The 24,672-nt window shown below is 35.0% G+C and overlaps 1 protein-coding gene across 1 annotated transcript; it reads right to left on the minus strand.

The window, feature by feature from the left end:
- Window positions 1-945: 945 nt before the first annotated feature.
- On the minus strand, window positions 946-10,954 carry LOC111986498 (uncharacterized). Its single transcript, XM_024018139.2, has 9 exons — window positions 10,551-10,954; window positions 8,155-8,257; window positions 6,931-7,120; window positions 5,633-5,682; window positions 4,572-4,656; window positions 3,606-4,453; window positions 1,985-2,266; window positions 1,850-1,906; window positions 946-1,356 (listed from the first exon to the last, which is right to left on the minus strand). Exons 2-9 carry the CDS (start codon window positions 8,227-8,229, stop codon window positions 1,180-1,182), a joined length of 1,764 nt encoding a protein of 587 aa, XP_023873907.1. The 5' UTR covers window positions 8,230-8,257; window positions 10,551-10,954; the 3' UTR covers window positions 946-1,179.
- Window positions 10,955-24,672: the final 13,718 nt, after the last annotated feature.

Consider the following 24,672-nt stretch of genomic DNA (forward strand, 5'->3'; position numbering starts at 1 on the left):
ATCGGTCATAGTAAGGCAGAATTCTCTCAAGAAAAGGTTGAGAAATTTAAAGCAATATCGGTCATAATAAGGCAGAATTCTGTCAAGTTCAAAGGAGTTGACGGTGCTATAATTTGCACCGCTCAACCAATTAACAAAACCATAGCGTGACCTCGACATCATGCAAGTTTTTTTGGTCTCCACTTTAGTTTTCAATATGGTAACCGCACGCATATCAAAGTCATCATTTATTTATTGGTAATATGCTTTCGGCACGTGCGTGGACGCTAGCGCAAGTCCGTGTCCACTACAGGGAAAGTGAGCGGCAAAAAGGTGGCAAGAGGATCCAAATCCCATACTCGCACGACTCTACCCAGGTGACTTTAAGACCTGGACTATCAAAATCAAAAGCATCTAAGTCTAAAAGGTCAAAATAACAGTAAATGCACCAAAGAGTCAAAAAAGTTCGCCATAATTTTTTATATGGGATAGAAATTACAGTGACGAAAACGTAATGACTAATGACTATAAGGATGAAAGTGAGAATATTGACCCAAGTCACAGTAAAAATTCAGATTCCACGCAGAATGACTAGAAAGATTATATAAAAACCTAGTCAATGTAGAAATGAAAGCTCATTGGAATCCAAAGTTAAAGATCTAGGAAGCACAGTATGAATATGGAACGGATACGGGTACAAACACCCCAAATGAAGCGTCCATGTTGCTTCCGAGCAAAGGATTTTGCAATTAGTGCATGATAAGTTGTGTCATCTGTGGACCTAAGTCAAAATGACATTTCTCGTATTACATCAACCCATATCAGCCTATATGAAAAAAATTGGGTCCTAGATTTACTAGGAGCATATCATAATCTGCAATCTGTTCCAGAAGAAAACAATTTTAAAGAGTTAACAGTCAAATAACAATAACCAAGCAACAAAGAATCAAAGAGTCATACTCAGCCTCTATGAAAGATATGGTGCACTCAACTTCCATGCATAAAAACACAAGAATGTCACATACAAAGCCGTGAGTTAAAAGAAATCGACTAAAATCGACTATATTAACAGACGCAGTTTTCAACAATCAAGAAAAGGATACAGTTTTTCATTCCTAGTGTTCTTTTCTCATTTACCAGTCAGTAAAGTTCTCAAATTTATGTTAGTTTGCTAATTCCTACTATTTTCTTTTCTCTATACTACGTCGACAAGGGTACCAATATATTGTTGGTGGAAGCTGAAAAGTTTGAGGAATCAGTGCATGAGACCTTAAACTTCCTTTCCCTTTGATATGGATAGGTAGTGGACAACTCTCTGACACGCCACAGAACAGACTCTGGTACTTGATTTGATACTTGCTTCTGTCCTTGCTTGACCTGCATGAGCTAACAAAAATAAATGAATAGACAAATACAAGAGCTACTTAACAAGCTTAGAGGAATTCTCCACCTCCACAGTCCATCTGTGGAGCTATAATAAACAATTCAGGAAGATGAACATAATTCCTTGTCAGGACTCTCCCCTTTAAATAACACCCTCATTTGAAAGGATGTAATTATTTTATTAGCTCACTAGTTGCATGATGTTCTAACAAGGGTTACTAAGTCAATACCAAAGTAAGTAATCATGTGAGGAAACTATATTCATGAAATCCAAAAATCATACAACAATTATGGAATGTTGGAACTTGGAAGTAACAGCTTAGAGGCATATGTGCATAGCATTTTAGTTATTTAAGCATCAAATATACCAAACAAAATCAGCTTGGATTTTGACTTCTATGTTTCAGACTTGTCATAAAAGTATCTATTCATGACGTCAAAGGCAGCAATTTATTAAAAAAAAAAAAAAAAAGATTTTTAACCCAACCTTTCTCTTGCACTGCAACTGAGCATAGCTAGCCCGCAACAGATTTCTCCATTTGTCCTGGAAACCCCATGAAGTTTAGAATTTTCAGTTTCCAGAGAATAAAAATGGAGTAAATATTATATTCCTATGAACTACCTTGAGATCTACTGGTGTTCGACGTGAAGATGATGAAAACATTAGCCTCTTTATTTCAGCCCATCTTCCAACTCCACACCTACTAACACCTTCAATTAACTTCATCACTTCTGAAGAAGTCCATGATATATGATGCTTTCTATGACTGCTGACTTTTTGAGTACTACTCCTTGTAATAAACCCATCTCCACAAATTTCATCTTGTGACCTAGCTGAATGAGGCTCTGTATCAACTTCCTCATTTGGAGATGAAAGTCTATCATCCTTAAAATCCTCAGAGTTCTGGACCTCAATGGAAAAATGACCAACCATAAGTTTAACATTGAATACTACAATACAATTGTGACTAACATATAACCATTAAAAAAATCAAATCAACTGTACTAAAAAAATAAGCATTATTCTACAAGACATAGCATGCCTGCATACATCATCCATTTATAGGTCAGACAAAAATAACAAAGAACAAAGTTTCTCTCCAAACTAGTTTGGAGAGAAATCCTTCAAACTTATCATATATTTCTTTTTTTGGGTGTGAATTTTGAAAATATAATCGTTGAATTTCATGTTCCTTATGTTCTTAATATGCATGTCAAATTTCGTTCAATTCGGATGTTATTTACTATTCGATCTATGAACTTATTTTTTATACACAATTTTAGATTACAAAAATTTGAAATTTTAACATTTGTTTGATAACATAGCAATTGATCTTTGATCTTCTTGAAATTTTGCAAGCATGAAGGATATAATAAGAATATGCAATCTAGCGGTTAAATTTTCAAATTTCACACTCAATATAAAAATATATGATAAGTTTGAAGGATTTTTTTGGAGAGAAACTTTGTTCAATAACAAATGTTCTCGCCTAAAGCAGTGTCTTGTCTTGAGATGCTACCAAGATGCCAGATACCCCAGAAAAAGAAAATAAAATTAGGATTTATATTACCCCACTCATGCGGAACATGTTAGTTGGGACAGATAACTCAACAGCATTTACAAGCAAGAAGTGGCAGAGTGACAGCCACGGGTTAACAACTTAATATCACTATGATCTTTGAAGAACAATAGATATTGATCCACAATTTCGACGCAAATGTTTTAGACATTGAAAGATGCCAAATTGAGTAGACTAAAATTACTTGGTCCACACTCATTAAACAGGTTGATGCTTAACATGGTATACTATATATTCTGGATCTGCTAGAAAGTTCAGTAAACACAGATTACAGAAACTGCGAATCTTTGCTACAGGATGGAAGAGACAATCTAATTAACTGCCATGGAAACCGACAGCTCAGTGGATCATTTTGACCACCCAGTTGTCACTTCAAATTGAAGGGATCCAAACTGGAAAAAAATGTGGTCATTAAAGGGAAGAGGTGCTGAAGAATGTAAAGTTGATCTTCATTGATAAGACTTTTTAAGACCCCTTGCACTTTTAGGTTTTGTATAATAATAGAAGTTATTATTAAGCAGTAAAACTACCAAGGTAATTCTTGATTTAGATCCACACAGTTATAAATAAAACTCTTATTTATTCATTCACTAATTTTTTGGCCCTTGAAAACCATTTATATATATAGAGAGTTCACTGAAGTCATAAAACAGAAATGTTTACCCAAGATGATGAATCTGTCTCTGTGTGCCCCTCCTCTACTGGAAGACCAAAGGGAACCTGAATGCAACTTCCTTTGAAAGATTTGTCTTGGCAAACCATTGGTGCAGCTCCAAATCCCTTTGGGTACAAACGCTTGTGAGATCTGACAGACATAAGTTTCTCCCTTGATTCTTTATAGACTACTTCACAGTCTCCATTTTTTCTCTTACAATATCTCGATTTATCCTCCATTGATTCTTCAATGTATCTTTTGGGAGGTTTTCGCAGTCTCTTTTGTGTGACAAGTGCTTCATCTCCTCCATCAAGGGAACATAAGTCAATTTTGCTATCCTCAGAAGAGGTCTTCAAGGTATCGAGGCCAGCAAACTTCTTCCTTTCCACATGCCAACCTACTGCCATAGTTTTATCAACTAAAACACTATTGATAGAACCAGTAGCACTACCAGATGAGTCACAACTAGAAGAGCACACAGTTTTGCCTCCAATTTTATAGGAAGTTGTACCGCGTTTGATGAGGTTCAAGCCATTGTCTAACTCAACTTGGTTCTGCAAGCCAAATAAAAGGTGGCACTTCAGCCACTGCTTGTCTGTTACTGAAGTTTCACGTCCAAACATGCTTTTAAAGGCCTCATGCAGTTCTTGGACTGTCATTTCGTCTAGCACAGGAGAATTTTGGTTATGTGTAGATTCAAGTGCTGGAACACTTGCAGAAGACATGTTTGATATCTTGGCGGCAGAGTCTCTTTCATGGAAATTTGGGGAGTACCTTCCTAAACCCACGTTTCCCATACAGGATACTTTGCATGAACCATGATCCAAAATGGTGGCTTCATCAGCAGGTTTGGCATCTAAGAAAAACAAAAACAGGATACGGGATAGGGGAGAGGAAGATGGGGGAAAAAATATCAAATGCCTAAAATAAGGGGGAAATGATCCAACCAGGTAAAATAATCTAAGAAGACTTACCCAAAATAAATTCTTCACATGTTGGAAGCCTAGTTTTTCCATCAAGAACCTCGTCACCAGCTACTTGCAACATTTCTTCAAGAAGCTACAAGACCCATAACGACCATCAAATAACACTAAAGTAAATAATATCATTCTCCTAAGCAGAGTCAAGGTGTGAAGCTGGCAAATTAAAAACAACTACATGCTCTAGCAAGAAGGGGAGAGGGAAGGTGGGGAGGGGCACTGTTTGACTTTACATAGAGCTAAGTTGATTTAGAAATACTTTAAATTACTGGAAGCAATACATAATTTCACAATCTGGAGCAAAATGTTGAGGGAAACAATTTTGAACAGGTTAATCCCCAATCTGGTTTAAATAGAGCAGGGTAATTTAATGCCAACTGAGACATATGCATACATACATTGTGCTTTCCTCTTTTGTTCCTTTTCAATTAGTTCAGTAGTTCTGGGAGGAAAATTGTAGATCAAATCTAACCTTATGTGGGACTAGAAAGTTGACCCAATCACACATACCTCCCTTGATAAGAGGTGGTAAGGTTAATCTTCAGTAATAACTCAAGTCGTGCTTACTTTCTCATGCAACAATAGAAGAAAGTAAACATACTTTGAATAAGAAGGTTACACATTGGACTAACAACAAAACCTCTGGAAAGAAATGTAGTATGCATCAGCGGCCTAAGTGCATACAAAATGCAGCTCTAGCACACTAAATTACCAGTTCAGAAACTATAGTCAATGAGGAATAACAGGGAGTATACTGTCTTCAATGTAACAGGTGATTTTAGCAGGAATAAGTTTATTTTATTCATAATTAGCATAATTTTTTCTTTTTTTGATAAGTACATAATTGGCATAAATTATTACAAAATCAAAATGAAATGATATCTGAATAGACAACACATTATTAAGAGTGTGACTGCTATGCTGCTATCTAAAAGATAAAACTGGTTTTGCAACAAAGGAAAATCTCAAATGAAAGATATTTTCATCCTTCATAGAATGAATCTGAAGCAAGCCATATTTAAATTACAAAACCAGTACAAGATTTGCAGGCCTACCTCTGGCGTTTCCTCCTGTGCCTCCCGAGTAAGATTAGAATGCACTGCACCTGCAGAGAAAGCAAGTATGAATCATTCATACTAAGAGAAAGAACTTTATCGTCCATAACGAAATACGAACATTCAAATTCACAGGCTGCATAAGTTTGCTTCTTTTAATATTATATTTCTATAAAAGTTTAATCTACTTTATATGCATACAACTTGACCCAACTCAACTTAACTAAACCTTAACACCAATTTAATTGGATTCAGCTATGGCTCATTAATAACTTGTATGTTTACCTGCATACATACACATCAAATGTTTTAAGGGCTGTTTGGATTTGCTGTTTTCATAACTCATAACTCTGTTTCCATCACTCATAACTCAAAATATATGGGTCCCACGAAAAAAAGTCTGTTTGGTTTTTGTTTCCAGATTTTGTTTCCATCACTCAATTCTTTGATTTTTGAGTGATGAGATATAGAAATTGAAAACACATTTTAGGCGTTTTTAGTTTCCATAACTCAGTTTTCAATGGCATTTTCGTAATTAAACTCACAACTCTCTCACTATTCAGCCGCAATGTTTGACTTTTGGGTTTTTTTTTTTTTTTTTTTTTTTTGAAACAAAAAGTAACGGCAGAACTGAGTGATGAATGCCAAACGGGTGGGTTTGGAGAAATTGGGGTATTTTAAGTGATGAGTGATAAGTGATTAGTGACGAAAATTGAGTGAGGAGTGATGAGTGATGACAAAAAAAAATCCAAACAGGGCCTTAGCCACTCATGCTGAAATAGAAAATAGGCCGACATTAAAAAAAAAAAATGTATATAAAGTGGATTTGCAACATATAAATAAAATTAATATTAGATATAGCTTTAGCTGAAATCAGCGGTATGAACATATGATGTTTAGCATACAAAGATGAAGGGGCTTTCCTGGGTGAGCACACATGGTTAATATACCTATATAAAACATCTTAACAGCAGTCATATCAAGGCAAAATGTGTTAGAGAGATAATTTAGGGATTTTCTTGAAGGTCTTTGGTGACATATTTGCAAGTGGAATTTAGCATGCAGGATGGGAAAAAAAATACGCAGGACCTTTCAACACCCAAAGTATAGTATCACCCAAACTAGCGAGGGGGAGTGTTGGAATATATAGTCCATATATTATTTAAATTTGTAATTTTCCCTTGTGAGGGTATACCAGTGTTAGGGTTAATCAAATTAACCTAAAACACAATTTCTCCAAAGTGTCAACTACAACGCATATAGAGAGAGAGAGAGAGAGAGAGAGAGAGAGAGATTACTGAAATCAGCTTTTATCTCATCATATTCAATTGCGCCTGAAAAATCTTCAACATCAAAGAATTTCTGTGAATGGAATGCTTCAAAATCAAAAGCACCACCGAGTAAGTTTTGGTTACATTTAGGTTCTACTAAAAAATGTTCCACTCCAATAGCTTCTTGTTCTGAAGCAGCAAAAAGGGATAGGTCAACCTGCACAAGCAAGACAGACTGTTATAAAGAAACACAAAAATGCACCAACTCTCCATGTGATATGCTATGGATAATAGTGATGAAACCCCAACCATGTGTCCAAAACTTTCATTTTATTGTTAGATGAACTGTCTCATTACAAAATTGAAGAATGAACATATTATAAGGCAACATATATTATACAGTGACCTATGGATTAAGAAAACAAAAGTTAGATTGCAACTACCCATTTAGATTAATAATAGAAAATATTAGCCAATAGCCTTTTAGCTCAACTAGCACTTTTTGGTGTCTCCAAAATAGACATCCACTGTTCAAATCCCCCTCCCCAACTATCGAATTATAAAAATAAAAAATAAAAAATAATAATAATAGGGTAAATTACATCGACCTTCTTAAGGTTTAATGAAATGACACTTTCCCCACTATGAATGAAATGACACTCCCCTTGAGGAATGTAATAAGCCCTCTGGCACTATGACTTCCCTAAAGGAATATTCCATTTTAAAAAAAGATTCATACTAATTTATACAAACCTCAAGAGTCAAGAGGTGAATGTCATTTGTCAACAAACTTTAAGAACGGGGGGTGGGGGTATCAATTTCTTCCATGGTTTGGGTATGAGCCTTTAAAAAAAAATAGTAAATAAATAAATCATGGGGGGAGTGTCAATTTCATTAATAATTTGGGTAGCAGTCTTGTTTAAAAATAGAATCTTCTGTCAGTAAAATCACAGTATGAGAGGACGAAGACTTATCTATTGCATTTATACAAACCAAAGAAGAATGTCATTTCGTAAAAATTTGGGAGAAGTGTCATTTCATGAAACCTCCAAGAATGTTAGTGTAATTTACTATATTATTATTTGCATCAGCTAGTCCCTAGATAGACGTTAAATTGTGTACAAACTTTAACAATCAACATTCAATCAAAGAAGTTTGTTTTATCAGGGACTACAAAAATGAAGTTATGCCAGTCAGATAGTCCAATTTTGAGCCAAAGGTGAAAGAGTAAAGCTAAAAATAATGACATACCTCCGAAAACTTAGAAGTGAACATATTTGCAATCTCATCAGAAGTTATTAAAGAGTCCTTGGATGTGATATTCATTGCAATCCTGAATTTGCCACCCCTAGCACTATTTGAAAATGCAAGCAGGAAAAATTAAGGATGATAAATATATCAATAACCAAATTTAAAATTACCAAAAGTTATATGTATCCCAATCATTGTTTCAACACCTTTAGACACAATGATAAGTTTGATACAAAGAAATAAGACATTTAAAAACATAACCTAAACTTGTCCATGCAAGTAGTAGATAAAGTAACCCTAATCTAGAGTCTAATAGTAAGACTAAAACAAATTAAATATTGTCAAACACTTATACTTCATCCCTAATCTACGAGCCCTTTGAACTCTCAAGTTCAATGATATTCCTTTCGAATATTAATAAGAAAATAGGGAAAGAAACTAGGACACTGAAGAGATTTTATTTCTGATAAAGTTCATAATGTGTTGGCAAACCCTAGTTCCAAAACATGTCAAAATTGGTTTATATCAGTAAATTGTGTTTGGGTCAAAACCTGCGCAAAGACAAGATTTCAATGGGTTTTAATTTGCTCAAAGATGATGAATTGATGATCTTTTTCCCATATCTTTTGCACCACAATGAATATGTGGGTGAAACTTGTTTCATGGAAAGTAGACATCTGAGGCTTCTAACTGGACACAAACTTTATCCAATTTGGATTTGTAATGAGTGAGATAACTGGACACAAACTTTATCCAATTTGGACTTGTAATGAGTGAGATACTACTATTTGAAGCTTGCATAATTGCGCAGTCTTCGAGTGTTTCGATCAAGCAAAAAATTCTTGCTCAATTGAAATTGCGGCAAACAATAAACCTACTTTGTAGGCCAAAATACCTAACATAAGGATTCCATGTACTAAACCAATCCTTGTTGCACAAAATAAGCCAACAAAGTTTGCTGTATCAATATAATGCTGAGAGCAAATCTGCTTGAACTGAAATAGTTCTAAATTCCTCTGCCTAGAGTGGTTCTCTTTGTGAGATATTTTTAAGAGTTTTTCCTTGAGCAAACCATTGATTCCTAGAAACCACAAAGTTAGTTCCTCAACAGAGGGTGGTTGTTACCACTACCCGAAGCTTGCTGTTACCTGAAACTCCTTTATCCAGACTTCCAGGTTGCGGAAGAGGTTTGTTAAGAAGGAAGTTCGCGTAGAAGGTTCCAGAGGTCTCGGGTCACTACATTGCGAAGGCAGACTAGGCGTTTGCAGAGGTTACAAAAGAGAGTCTAGATGTGAAAATGTTTTGTAAGTAAAATATTGTAACTTTTTCTTGTAGTGAATTTTTTTTGGAATTGGAACACTGGAGTGGTTTTTCAATTGAAGAGGATCTTCATTATTGTTCCACTTGCTTACCAAATCTATGTCTTTTCAATGCTTTACATCTTTATTGCTTTTGAGATAACTATTTGTGCTAATTTGTTTGGATGGAATCAATCATAACTTGATTATTTTATCCCGCTTAGTTGCTTGGTGTCTAATTACTATTTTTCAAATGGCATCAAAGCAGTTTGAACAGTACCTTAAAAGGGTTATAACAAAATTTTCAGTTTCATAAACAGATAAAAGGGTTCTGACAATTCCTTCAAGGGCAAAGACAGAACTAGAGAGGAAGATTTTTTCTTTGGTAAAACTGCAAACCTTTTCCTTCACAATCTCCTTATTCAAGATAAACTAAAATTAAAGTAAGAATTTTTATTTTATTTTATTGATACTGTTATACTAAGAAGAAGAAAGTGGCAAGGGCACAACATGTAAAATGTGAATGGTTTAAATGTCCTGTTTTAGACAGCAATTTGAGGCTGCAGAAACATCATGTGTGTCTGCCAAGCAAGAGAATGGAACCTAAACCTCATTAAGGTATTGGTCCCATCATATGTTTCCCACTTCCCTAAAATTTTTATCCATCAGTTTCTTTGTTCTCTTTTTTGGTTGTCTCCTCCTTTTTTGGGCTCATTTTCATCATAACATACAAAGCAAATAATAATGGAGATATTCAGCCTCAATGGGACAACCAAAGAAGCCATGCAAGAATGACCCTGACTTTTAGCATGTTTTATAATTAGCAGTAAAATACTAATAACTGCTTTTACAAAAAAAAAAAAAAAAAAAACCCAGTGAACCCATTAAGAAAATGAACTCAAAAATTACCCACAATTTGGAGGGAAAAATCAAAAAATTAAAAAAAAGAGAAACCCAATGAAAGTTCTGTACACTACAACTAAACATGTGAAAACAGAAGCATAACTAGAATTCAGTTACAAAAATAAATAAAAATAAAAAATAAAACATAGAAAAGAATATTTTTTTTGCTTAAAAAAAAAAGTTGAGAGAGTGTACCTCTAGTCCAGAAGGAGCAAAAATGAGCTGAAAATAAAAGCAACTGTGAGAGCCTCTGGTTTTCAAACAATAAAAAGAAAAAGAGAGGAAGAAATGGTTCTATCACATTGTGTTGACAGAGAAAGATGAGAATTTCAGGGACCCAAAAGCTGAAACCAGCAATGGGACTTTGAGAGAGAGAGAGAGAGGGAAAGTGTGTTGGGGAGAGAGAAACTGCAGCTGTACAACAATTATTAATGGTGGTAGCCTATGTTTTTTTAAGTAGTTAATATATATTGGAGTGACGGATTTGAAATGCATTTACAAAGTTGAAATGGAATTATAGGGGTTGGAGTCCAGAGTCCACTGAGAAGTGGGAAGCATGTGAGTGAGAGAGAGAGGTGGGCTTCTGATATCTGACGAATTTGGCCACCCTCCACGTTATGGTACACCTACACCCTACTTATACCGAGCAAGGGTCACCACTCTTTACTCTTCTTCGTTCTCCATGATTACTATAAAAACTTTAGATTTTAGTTTTTTTTTTGCTTTGAGAAATGTTGGGTACACACCAAAAAGCTACAATAATTTCACAATATTTCTAAATGACTGTACCATATTACTAAAAAGAAAATTTAATGGGAGATTGTAATGAGTTTATGTGTAAGTTGATATGTTAATTTAAAAATGTTGGGAAATTATCGTGGGTTACTTTTTACTTTTTCATCATTTTTTTGTGTTCTTCTTTTTTAAGTTTAACAATTTAAAAAAAAAAAAGTTTAGAAGCATTAAAAATTATTCGTTAACTCATGCTATGCACGGAAATTTACGTGTTTGTAAGTTAAACTAAAATAATTTTATAAAAACTTAAATTGATTAAGAAATTACACCATTGCATGATTTATTCTCGTATGACTTAAATTTGTGTTACAATTTGATGAAGAAGTCATTGTTTGGATGTGTAATGGCTTACAAAAAATTTGTCAAACAATTTTAGATACCACAAAAAAAAAACTAAAAAAAAAAACAGATATTAAAACTTCTGAAAGACCAAAAAAAATTAAAGAATCAGATAATTCATTGCTTAGAAATTATTGAAATAAAACAAAATATATATGACTAAATAATAGAGAAATATAAAAAAAAGATGGGTTACATTGAAAAGAATAATTTCAATTATTGCAATCTTTTTTATCTTATAAAAAAACGGTTAAAGAGAGTTTGGTGGTTCATGTACAATTTAAAAAAAAATGAAAAACCATAAAATAAATAATTTTTTTAACAAAGTCGATGAGAAGAAAATAAATAAGAAGAACTCATACCTCTACTTAGCTTTAAAATATATATATATATATATTAGAGTTTACATTGCTTTTATAGTGTTCATGATTAACCTCGCAAATTTAGAGATAAATTATCAACGTTTGAGTTTAAGTTGGATTTGTTAGAAAGATAAAGTTTCAATCCTTATTAAGTTTGGATTAAACAAAAATAATTTTGTTTAAAAGTAATGATGAGTTTTAATTTAATTTGGACTTGTGAGAGAGTTGGAGTTTCACTCATTGTTAAGTTTGGATTAAATAAAAATAATTTTATTTAAATAAAATGATAATTTTATTTAAATATTCTGCTGACATGGAAAATTGTAAGAGCTGTAGAGACTTCTGTTATATATATATATAGACTATATTTAGCAATAAGCTACGAGAAATTACATATGTCCAAACGAAACATGCCAACTTAAAATTTTGGCTTAAACAAACACACACACACACTCTCTCTCTCTCTCTCTCTCTCTCTCTCTCTATATATATATATATATAATTTTTTGTAATTCGATAGTTAGAGGGATTTGAACATGTCTTTGTTTTACAATACTATGAAGTGTCAATTGAATTATAAAATTCTTAATCGTCCTATACCACTCTTAATTTAGAGGTATCAAGTACTTGTGTTATTACTCTACAATTTGTTTAGGATGGGGAAAAGAATAAAATAAAATGGTGTGTTTGGGAGTTTATAAAAGAACTAGTGGAAATGAAAAAAAAAAATATATATATATATATATATATATTATTACAATACCATTCACTGTTTATAAAAATAAAGATAAATTTGGTATTCCATCACTATTTCATTAAGGGAATAAGTGCATCTCTCATTTATTCCTACTAAACTTCCAAACAATTGAATACTTAGAATATCTCTTAAATCTATCGTTTAGAGTCAAAAAAAAAAAAAAAAAACTTTTAAATATCCTTTTTTTTTCTATTCATTTCCCTTGTTCCAAATAAAGGTGAAATATCAACTTTATTCATATTTTAAAAACCAAAATGAAAGATAAATGATACAGTACTATATATTTATACAACATGTTATTTAAGTTAATATATTTGGATAATATATTTAGACTAATATTAAGTTTATAAAATATGTGAATTTTAAATAATATGTACATAAAGATATAAAATATAAGTACTGTGACAGGGCAATGAGTGAAACAGAGATTTGATGGTAATATCTTAATCCAGTTACTATTCGCTCACATAATGAATTTATAGATATGGGATGTAGGGTCACCCTTTAAGTACCCATTACAAGACAAAAGATGAAAATCCGATCAAAACTACATGTGTAGTGATTAATATTCAATTGAATAGAGTTTAGAAATGGCTAAGTGTTCATCCTTGGGTTTAATCCGAGGATGGTATTACAATTGGATGATTTTTCTCTCTTTTTCTTCTCTCCAAACTAGATCTGCCCTTGATCCAGGTGCTTCTTGACTTTATATAACTTAGCAAGGATGCATCTAGATCTTACATTTGGAGGGTCATGATTAGACTTTTTTGATACTTGTCCTATCAAGAACTTACTAGAAGGTTTTTACACCAAAATATAAGCTGGGGGGAACACTGTTCATGGTCATTTTTCCATTAATTAAGTAGTTGCAATGCATTTAATGCAGAGGGGACGGCTGCCTTGTCCTTCCTTTTTCTTCTCTTCCTTGTTTAATACNATGGTGTGATTAGAATCCTATGAATAAGAAAAATCTTTGAAGAGGAACGAGACTAACTTATTACTAAAAATTTTATGATATTATGATTTTGTTTAGCTATTTTATAGAGTTATCTTAGAAGTTTTATCATATCATGTTTATATTATTAGATTATGATAGTAGTAGGTTTAAGCAATAAGTGAAAATTGTAGTACCATACTAATAGAAATTCTTTATAATTCTTAGATTCTATACCTATAATTAAAGGATTTTACATATTTTTTCATAATTAATTTTTTCCCATGTTATATGCTTCATAATCAATGTTGTTTGATTCTCTAGAATTGGTTTTTTGCTTTGCTTTCTCTTTCATTGTATTTGATAGATAGTATACCTACAAAAAACATAAATGAGTGTCTTATCTTAAGTTCATTGTCTTCTCATACATAACCATCTATTGAATGGATAAAGTATGGAGAATATGTGTCTAAAATTAATGAGAAAATTTGTGGTTTATATGCATTTATGATTTTTTTTTTTTTTAATAGTTTCTTATCAAGCTTCTAAGATACATTTACTTTGTGCAGTATATAAATGTTGGGGCTGAACGGAATCTACAAAGGTCTATATTTATTCCTCACAAAAGGGACATGATAGGCGGAAAATAAAAAGGGGAAATGATATTTGACCGATTGGAAGGGAGCAAGAACAAAAAGAACAACTGAGATATGAAATGAGCTGATGTTGAATTAGCATCTTCAAATGCACTTGGTTGGATTGTTTTAGATTTAGATATTTGAGTTAGATTTGGTTTTAATGGGTTTAAAATAAATTTTGTTTTGAGTATTTGTATTAGATTTGGGTTAAATTAGTTTTTGGTATCTGCCTATGGTGTTTGTAATTAGATTTGTAAATGGAGATATGTGTTGGGTGTTAGTACGTGGAAAAGTGTATTTAAATATTATTAAAAAAATTCTTTTCTAATAAATGTAAATAAAAAGGTTCCCGCACATAGTGCGGCTTAAAAAGCTAGTAGGAAATAAAAGAAGAATAAAAGGAACAATAGAACAAACTCTAGGCTTCACCACCTAGACCTTGCCTGCAAATCCTAGGCATCTTGGCATCACCACCAAATACAGAAACACCACCAAATAGAGAAATCAAGGGAGGAGACATTCTCAACTCATAACAATTAATCTTTATTCAAATTCATCTGTCTTTCACCCTTATAGAAGTGCTAGTTAAATAGTTTTAGGGATTATAATAATGTGGAAATCATCTAATCAAATCCCTAGAATTGTCTATATTAATAACCAAATTCAAAATTCCAATGCAAAAACAAAATTAATTGCAAATTAAAAAAATAAAATCTTGGTTCTTGCATCATATTTTTTAGGAATTTGATTAGATGCTTTTCATATGGTGAAGAAAAATGAGTTTGAATAAGATTAATTCTTATGAGTTGAGAAATGTCCCCCCCTTGTTTTCTCTATTTGGTGGTGATGCCTAATGCCCTTACTCTTTAGGTGGTGATGCCTAGGGTTTGCTGGCAATTCTAGGTTGTGAAGTTTAGGATTTGTTCTTTTGTTACTTTTATTTCTCTTTTGTCTCCTATTTCCTACTTGTGCTGCATCATAAGGTCTAGTGTAATAGCAAAAGGGAACTTTAAGAATATAATTAAGAACAGTTTGATCTTCTGCAGATGGGGTATTCCTGGTGCGGACACCACATGATGGCACACCTGTGGAGATTATCCTTATCATTTATGTTATCTTTATTTGGGTTTATCTTTAGTATTGGACTAGTATTTGAGATTGTTTAGGATTATAATATTAGTGTTTGAGATTGTTTAGGATTTGTTTAGGAGAGTTTATCTTTATCATTATGATTCCTGAAAGCTGTATATAAAGCTCCAGATGGTTCCTTTTGTAGGGGACAGATTATTATTATTTTTATCGAGATTATTTGCGTATTTGTTTGGTAGTGATTCCAAACACCTTAGGTGGGAAGCCTAAGGTTCTTCGGTAGGACTAATCTAGGTGGGAAGCCTAGGTTGTCCAGCATCAACTTGGTATCAGAGCCCAACCCGATCAACCCTTTCAGCAACCCAAATTCACGACTGACAAAACCACAACCATATTCACCATCAGAAAACAAATCAACCCCCAGACATGCCATTACTCAAATACTTACCCCACGAGATTTGCAAACCAAAGCAACCCAATTTCCTACCTCACGAGATCTGCAAACCCGAACCTAAACCAATCCGTGCCATATACCCTGCTTATCCACACGAATTCTTCATCCCAAAACCAACAGAGAAACCGGTAAACCAAATTCGTGCCCGACTTTAGGACCACCACCAAAAAAAAAANAATACCACCAGATTAGTAACAAAGAACCAAAAAAAAAAAAAAATTCAGATCCACAACTTTAAACAGCCAGATCAAGAACAAGATAGTTGACATCTTCGCACAACCCGTCGATCCCACCAACGGAATGACGTCGTCGCACAACCCGCCGCCAAAAGCATCTCCAATAACCGTCGCTGACACGCCGTCACCATCACTCCTACCATGCCGCTTCACGGATTTTGAGATTTGATTCACTAGCTCCGATCTCTACCTTCAGAGTGCCGCTGACAGTCATCGCCGACGAGCCTAGCCTCCTTTTCGCCGTCAACTCCAAAGATTTTCATGCCGTCGCTTTTTCTCTTTTAGTTTCCTTTGTTTTTTTTAGTTTCTCTGGTTTCGTTGTTTAGTTTTTTGAACTTGGCAGACTTTAGCTTTATATTTTAGTTCTTTCTTTATTGTATTATATTTATAAAAAAAAAATATATGAGTCAGTTCAAGCAGAAGCCTCAAGAAGGTCCAGTACACTCCATGTGAAGACCAACAAGCCAATCTTTCCACTTTCACTACACTACACGTGAGGCCCAACTTTCCATTGTTAGTAGCTGACCCACTGTCCAGTGAGGCCCAAGTTGCTAAGTCAACCCAACCAAGGTGTGGACTTTCCTAACTTAATGAATTGAAATGCACTTTCAGATTTAATATCAATATATCTACTTTGTGCCTCAATTTTACCTTCAGTTACATGCTATTGCCTTTGCCCTTTGTTTTGCTTAAACTTTCACATGAATTTATTATTTTAGCTGCTGGTTTATTTTCTTTCAGCATTTTATTTTAGCCTAACAAAAAAAAAAAAAAAAAAAAAAAAAGATCTTTAAAGTAATTAATTCTCAGTATTAGTAGTTGAACTAGCCTAATCACATTGCAACAATTAAGTCCTTTTAATTTAATTCTTGTTGAAGCTAGTACTGCTTGAATGCAACAACCTGTGGAATTCATGAATTCTCTTCACATATAATTTAACTTGAGTTTTATCCTTACTATTCACTTGCTAGAATTAGTTTGTTGATCTCTTTGCATGCATTTGCGTAGTGGTCGTCTAGTAACTAGTTTTGAAGAGCAGTCTACTTCCAAATCAGAATCTAGTTTTGAATCCCAGTCTAGTCCCCAATCCCACCTAAACATGGATCCTTCTCCCCAAGATGAACTAAGACAAGCCATTGCAGAGCTTACTGCTCGTTTAGGCCACTTAGAGGCTAGGTATGAAGAGGTTAATGCACATAATGGAAGAAATAATAATAGAAATGGCCTTCACCCTAGGCAAGACCATAGAGACAATGAAGACAACTTAGCTCAGCATATCAAAGTAGAGGCCCCTACCTTTGATGGTGTTAGGAACCCCCAGGTCTACAATGATTGGGTGCTAGAGATGGAGCATTTCTTTGAGTGGTATGACTTATATGAGGATAGAAAGGTTAGGTTTGCCAAAATGAAACTTGTAGGAAGAGCTAAACTCCATTGGGATAGTGTTGTCAACCACCTTTGTAAGACCTGCTAACCACCCATAACTCTTTGGGAAGAAATGAAGGCCAAGCTCAATGAAAAGTACTTCCTAATCTCTCATCTAGGTAACTTGTTGGATCAATGGCATGATTTGAGACAAGACAATAGGTCTACTACTAAGTACGTAGAACAATTTGAAGAGTACAGGATACGTAGCAATGCCACTGAAGATGAGCCAATTACCTTGAGTAGATTTAGGAAAGGTCTCAATTATGATCTTCAAAGAGAATTGGTGGCCCGACAGATCTCAACTCTTGATGATGCTTATACCTTACTGCAAGATTTAGAGCTGATCCCTAGGCCCCAAGTTGGAAGGAGATTTGACAATCGCATGTTACCTCATAACAATTTTGATGGTCCCCAAGGTAGATACCTCCAAGGTACCCAAAATAGGCCTTATCCCAACAATAGACCCTTGCACATAGAAGAGAATCCTCAGGGTAGATACCAACAAGTTCCTCAAACTAGACCTAATCCCAACAATAGGCCCTTGCGCCTAGAAGACAAAGGGAAGAGTGTAGTTAGAGAGACATTTAGGCCAAATTCTAGAATCCAGTGCTTTAAATGTCAAGGCTTTGGTTATATGGCTGCCTAATGTCCTAATAAAACTTTGTTGATTGAAGAATTGGATGGAGAGGAAGAGGTAGAAGAAGTAGTCTATGAGCCTAACATTGAAGACATTGTAGAAATAGGAGAGGATGATTCCACCCAATTAGCTTGCATTAGAGCTCTACCATCTTTTGATAATCTCAATGAGGGTACTCCTATAATAAGTGTTGTTAGGTGTACTCTAGCACAATCCAAAGAAAGTGATGATTGGAAAAGAAATACTATCTTCAAAACCTTTGTCAAGTGTGGAACCACAAATTGCAAGGTTATCATTAATAGTGAAAGTTGCATTAATGCAGTTTCTTCTAAACTTGTCTCCCTCCTAGGTTTGAAGTTAGTTGCCCATCCTAAGCCCTATAAGGTTTCTTGGGTAGATGATTCATCTATCACCATTAAGGATAGGTGTCTTGTTCCTATTCATATCCTCTTATACAAGGCTCAGATTTCGTGTGATGTGATTCCAATGGATGTAGGACACATAATTTTGGGACGACCAGGGTTCTATGATTTAGATGTCACTCTTTATGGTTGCTCGAACTCTTGTTCCTTCATGCACAATGGACAAAGGATTAAGCTTAACCCAGTCAAAACTAAGTTTATTAGTGCAAGTAAGGCTAGAGAAGAGCGCAAAAAGCAAAGTATGAACCTCATCAGTCTAAAAGAACTTGAAAGAACTGTCAATCAAGACTCCATCATCTTTACTTTGGTTGTTAAGGAAGCTGCACTAGATAACTTTGAAGAACCAAGAAAAGAAGTACGGTCAGTACTTCAAGAGTTCCAAGATGTTTTCCCTAAGGAGCTTCCAAATCAGTTGTCTCCCATACGTGATATTCAACACGCCATAGATCTTGTCCTCGGAGCAACACTCCCAAATTTGCCCTACTATAGAATGAGCCCTCTTCAACATGATGAAATAGTTAGACAAGTGGAGGAGCTCTTGCACAAAGGATTCGTGCGTGAAAGTTTAAGCCCATGTGCAATTCCTACACTTTTGACCCCAAAGAAAGATGGTTCTTGGAGAATTTGTGTGGATAGTCGTGCAATCAATAAGATTACTATGAAGTATCGTTTTCCTATCTCTAGGTTAGATGATATGTTTGATATGATGTCAGGAGCCACAATCTTTTCAAAGATTGATTTGAAAAGTGGATACCATCAGATTAGGATCCGCCCAGGTGATGAATGGAAGACTGCTTTTAAGACAAAGGATGGTCTATATGAGTGGCTTATGATGCCCTTTGGGTTATCTAATGCTCCTAGTACTTTTATGAGAATGATGACACAAGTACTAAGGCCTTTCATGGGAATTTGTGGTAGTGTACTTTGATGACATCCTTATTTATAGTAAATCAAAGGAGCAACATTTGGACCATCTTAAACAAGTTTGTTCCACTTTGAGGAGAGAAAACTTGTATGCCAACCTAAAGAAATGCTCTTTCTTCATTGATAGTGTCATTTTCTTAGGTTTTGTGGTCTTGTCCAAAGGAGTTTCTGCTGACCCACAAAAGGTTAAGGCCATAGTGGATTGGCCTGAACCCAAGAACATTCATGAGGTTCGCAGTTTTTAAGGGCTTGCAACTTTCTATCGCCGCTTCATACGTGGATTTAGTACAATCATGGCACCAATTACTGATTGTATGAAGCAAGGCGAATTCCAATGGTCAAATGCTGCTGGTAAAGCATTTAAAGAAATCAAGAAGAAGATGACAGAAGCACCAGTGATGCGCCTACCAAACTTTGATAAGGTCTTTGAAGTGGAATGTGATTCGTCTGGTGTAGGCATAAGAGGAGTTCTTAGCCAAGATTATCACCCTATAGCTTACTTTAGCAAGAAACTAAATGAGGCTAAGAAGAAGTATTCAATATATGACAAAGAACTCTATGCTGTGGTACAAGCTTTAAGATATTGGAGCCATTATTTGACACCCCATGAGTTTGTCATTTACTCTGATCATGATGCTCTCTGCCACATCAATTCCCAAAAGAAATTACATGCTAGACATGTTCCTTGGGTTGAGTTTTTGCAAAGATTTTCTTTTGTTTTGAGACATAAATCTGGTGTTGAGAATAAGGTAGCTGACGCTTTGAGTCGCCGAGTCACCTTACTTTCTGTGATGAGCACAAAAGTCATAGGGTTTGAGAAGTTGCAAGAGGAGTATGAATCTTGCCTAGATTTTGGAGAAGTGTACACTACACTTAGGACTAAGCATCTTCAGGTTGTTGATGATTTTATCCTCCGAGATGGCTACTTGTTTAAAGCCAATAAGTTTTGTATTCCCCGCACATCAGTTAGAGACTTTTTGGTTTGGGAAGTGCATGCGGGAGGACTTTCAGGACATTTTGGACGTGATAAGACAATTGAAGAGGTAGAGAGGCAGTTCTATTGGCCAAGTCTTAAGAGGGATGTTACTAAGATAATTGGTCAATGTCGTCAATGTCAATTGGCTAAGCATTGCAAGCAAAATACTGGCCTTTACACTCCTCTACCAGTTCCACACCGTCCTTGGGAGGATATTAGCATGAACTTTATACTAGGTCTCCCCCGTACCCTTAGGAAGTTTGATTCCATCCTTGTAGTGGTAGATCGGTTCTCTAAGATGGCTCATTTTCTTCCATGCTCTAAGAATTCTGATGCATCCAAGGTAGCCAAGATTTTCTTTGATGAGATTGTTAAGTTGTATGGGTTACCTAAAACAATTGTGTCAGATAGAGATGTTAAATTCATGAGCTATTTTTGAAAGACCCTTTGGCACATGATGGGAACAAAGTTGAAATTCTCCACCGCATACCATCCTCAAACTGATGGTCAAACTGAGGTTGTCAATAGGAGTCTAGGAAATCTTTTGGGTGTCTCATAGGTGAGAATGGTAAGACTTGGGAATCTATACTCCCTGTAGCCCAATTTGCATACAATAACTCAATCAATAGGTCCATAGGTATGAGCCCATTTGAAGTTGTCCATGGTTATACACCTAGGAGACCTTTAGATCTTCTCCCAATGTCCTCGCATGATAGAGTTTCTATGTCTGCAGTAGAGTTTGCTAGTCACATGCATGAGTTGCATAAAGAGATCAACAAACAAATTCATGCTAGTAATCTTAAGTATAAGACTCAGGCTGATTTACATCGACGTCATTTAGACTTTAATGTAGGAGATTATGTTATGATTCGTATCAGGCCTGAACGGTATCCTTCAGGAACCGTTAAGAAACTGCAGGCTCGCAGTGCTGGCCCATTCAAGGTATTAAAGAAACTTGGACCTAATGCTTATGTGATTGATATACCTTCAGATTATGGTATTAGTTTAACTTTTAATATTGCTGATTTAATTGCTTTTAAAGGTCCAGCAGTTGTTCCCTATGACCATTTTGATGATCCTCCCTCTTCTTCTTTGGCTAACCCTGTCCCTAGCCCTACACCATCTTGTTTCCAAAAGGCACATAAAGATATTATTGATGTTATTTTGGACGAGCAGTCTTTTTTCACTAGGGATGGAATAGTTCAACGCTTCTTGGTTCGTTGGTGAGGAGGGCCTGATTCTGATTGTACATGGATCACCAGAGAGGAGTTGCAGCAGCTTGATCCTGCTCTTTTGGAGGCTTACTTGGATTCACTTGCTACCACTTCGTCTCTACCTCCTATCACCTACACATATGAGCGTCGACGGAGGTGTCATGCTGACCTAGTGAGCTTGTGGCCTGATGGAGTTTATTTTGATGTCACTTGATCCTTATGAGCTTTACTCAACGGGGTCGAGTTTCTCCCACCCCAGGGGAGTTGGTGCGGACACCACATGATAGCATATCTGTGGAGATTATCTTTATCATTTATATTATTTTTATTTGAGTTTATCTTTAGTATTGGATTAGTATTTGAGATTGTTAGGATTATTGTATTAGTATTTGAGATTGTTTAGGATTTTTTTAGGAGAGTTTATCTTTCTCTTTGTGATTCCTAGAAGCTATATATAAAGCTCCAAATGGTTTGTTTTGGACTTTTTTACAGATTGTTATTATTATTGAGATTATTTTTATTAAATTGTTTGGTGGTAATTCCAAACACCTTAGGTGGGAAGCCTAAGGTTATACAGTAGGACTAATCTAGGTGGGAAGCCTAGGTTTTCCTGCATCAGTGTGACTTTCATTTTCTATATAAAAGATATTGTAAAGTTGTTATTTACAACTATGTATTTTGTTGGCTTTTATTCCGTGACAAATTTGATTGTAATTTTATTCAATCATTTATACCCTGTATTTATTGTGGGATTTCATTGTAAGGGTTGTGTGATAGAGAGAGAATGTGAAGACTCAAGCATTTGGAGGCTGAAGATTTCTCGCAGGTATGTCACGACCTAGCTTCCAGCGAAGTGAAACATGTGCCCTGCACATGCTGGAATGTAAAGAGTCAGGCCAGGTGGAGATAGCTGTAACTCGGGAGTATCTCGCGGGTAAGGCCTTCCCGCGAGACACCCGCGAGGCATTTTGTTCTGCCAGCCTGTCCAATTTGATTCACACCTTCTGTGTCTACACTATTTATACCCACATTACCCACAAATGTTGGTGAGACTATTCAGAGAGAAAAACTCTAGAGCGGTTTTCGAAAACACACACACCCATATTTTGAGAGAGAGCTACTCATCCTTAGTGAGAAATCATTGTAGTCTCTTCTCTATCCCTCTCCCATTATCATAGCTTGAGAGGAGATTTGTACCCAAACACAACCCACACCTATTCAGAGTGTAGAGAGTGTTTTGGAGCTGATGGGAAGCATTGGAAAAAGCCGACGATGGCAGATATAACATGGAGCTTGTTGCGGGATCCGGAGAACTAAGGCAAGACAAGGTTTCGAAAAGCCTTGTTGGAGTAGGAGTTTGGAGGGCTTAGGTACATCGGGTAGATTAGGCTTGGAGGGTCTCTTGCTAATCCATGTATCCCAATTGATTGTCTAGTGGATCGATTTCTGCTTGGAGGGCGGCGGAGAGGTTTTTCGCCGAGTTCTTCGGTTTCCTCTTCGAAAACACGTCTCGGTGTTTTCTGTGTTTGCATCCTTCTTCCCTACTCTTTTATATTCCATTATACTGTTATGTTGCTTAGTTTATGGATTAGAGTAGTTTTTTTGTTCATCCGCTCGCATTTACACTATTCCGCATTTAGTATTAAGTTAGTGTAAAATCTATCGAGCCGTAATTTTAATTGGGGGTCTAAATTGCTCTTGTATTTTCAACACATTTTCGAGCTTTCAATTGGTATCAGAGCGGTACACTTGTTTTGGTTTAAATACCTAAGTGTGATCCTTGACCCCTTGTGTCTATTTGCCATGGATTGTGCTTTGTATGCCTTTTTGTATGATTTGGTTGGTGATGAATATAACATGCCATGTGTTTGTGATAATGTCTCTATGAGTGTTAATACTCATAATTGTGATGACATGTTACTTGAATCTATGGGTGTTGTTGACAAACTCTTGAAGAAAGAAGTTAAAAAGTTTCAAAATAATTTGAGCAAGGTCATTTGTGAAAAAGATGATTTGATTGCTAAGCTCAATGAATCCAACAAATTGGTTGAGAAATGTAAAAAACTTGCTGAAATTCTTTTGAAAAGTTGAAAGAGTTTGAAATATGATATATGATATGATATAGATAGAGATAAATTTGATATTCCATCACTATTTCATTAAAGAAATAAGTGCACCTTTCATTTGTGGGAGGAATGCTTAGAAGTGAATGAAATATGATGAACATTCCCTCGTAACTATTTCATTCATTCCTACTAAACTTCCAAACAATTGAATACTTAGAATATCTCTTAAATCTATCGTTTAAAGTAAAAAAAAAAAAAAAAATATATATATATATATATATAAGGAATACCTCTTAAATATCCTTTCTTTTCTTTCCTATTCATTTCCCTCATTCCAAATGAAGGTGAAATATCAACTTTATTCATATTTTAAAAACCAAAATAAAAGATAAATGATACAATACTATATATTTATACAACATGTTATTTAAATTAATATATTTGGATAATATATTTAGACTAATATTAAGTTTATAAAATATGTGGATTTTAAATAATATGTAAATAAAGATATAAAAAATAAGTACTGTGACGAGGCAAAGAGCAAAACAGAGATTTGATGGTAATATCTTAATCCAGTAACTATTTGCTCACACAATGAATTTATAGAAATGGGATGCAAGGTCGCCTTTTAAGTACCCATTACAAGACAAAAGATGAAAATCCAATCAAAACTATGTGTGTAGTGATTAATATTCAATTGAATAGAGTTTAGAAATGGCTAAGTGTTCATCCTCGGGTTTAATCCGAGGATGGTATTACAATTGGATGATTTTTCTATCTTTTTCTTCTCTCCAAACTAAATCCGCCCTTGATCCAAGTGTTTCTTGGCTTTATATAACTTAGCAAGGATGCATCTGGATCTTACATTTGGAGGGTCATGATCAGACTTTCTTGGTACTTGTCCCATCAAGACCTTACTAGAAGGTTTTTATACCATAATATGAGCTGGGGGGAATACTGTTTCTAACGACCCTGCCCCAACTGTGTAGATATTGTCCGCTTTGGGACCCATACCCCTCACGGTTTTGTTCTTTCCCAAGTTG

The sequence above is a fragment of the Quercus suber genome, unplaced genomic scaffold, assembly GCF_002906115.3.
Source record: "Quercus suber isolate HL8 unplaced genomic scaffold, Cork oak 2.0 scaffold_20, whole genome shotgun sequence".
Classification (NCBI taxonomy): domain Eukaryota; kingdom Viridiplantae; phylum Streptophyta; class Magnoliopsida; order Fagales; family Fagaceae; genus Quercus; species Quercus suber.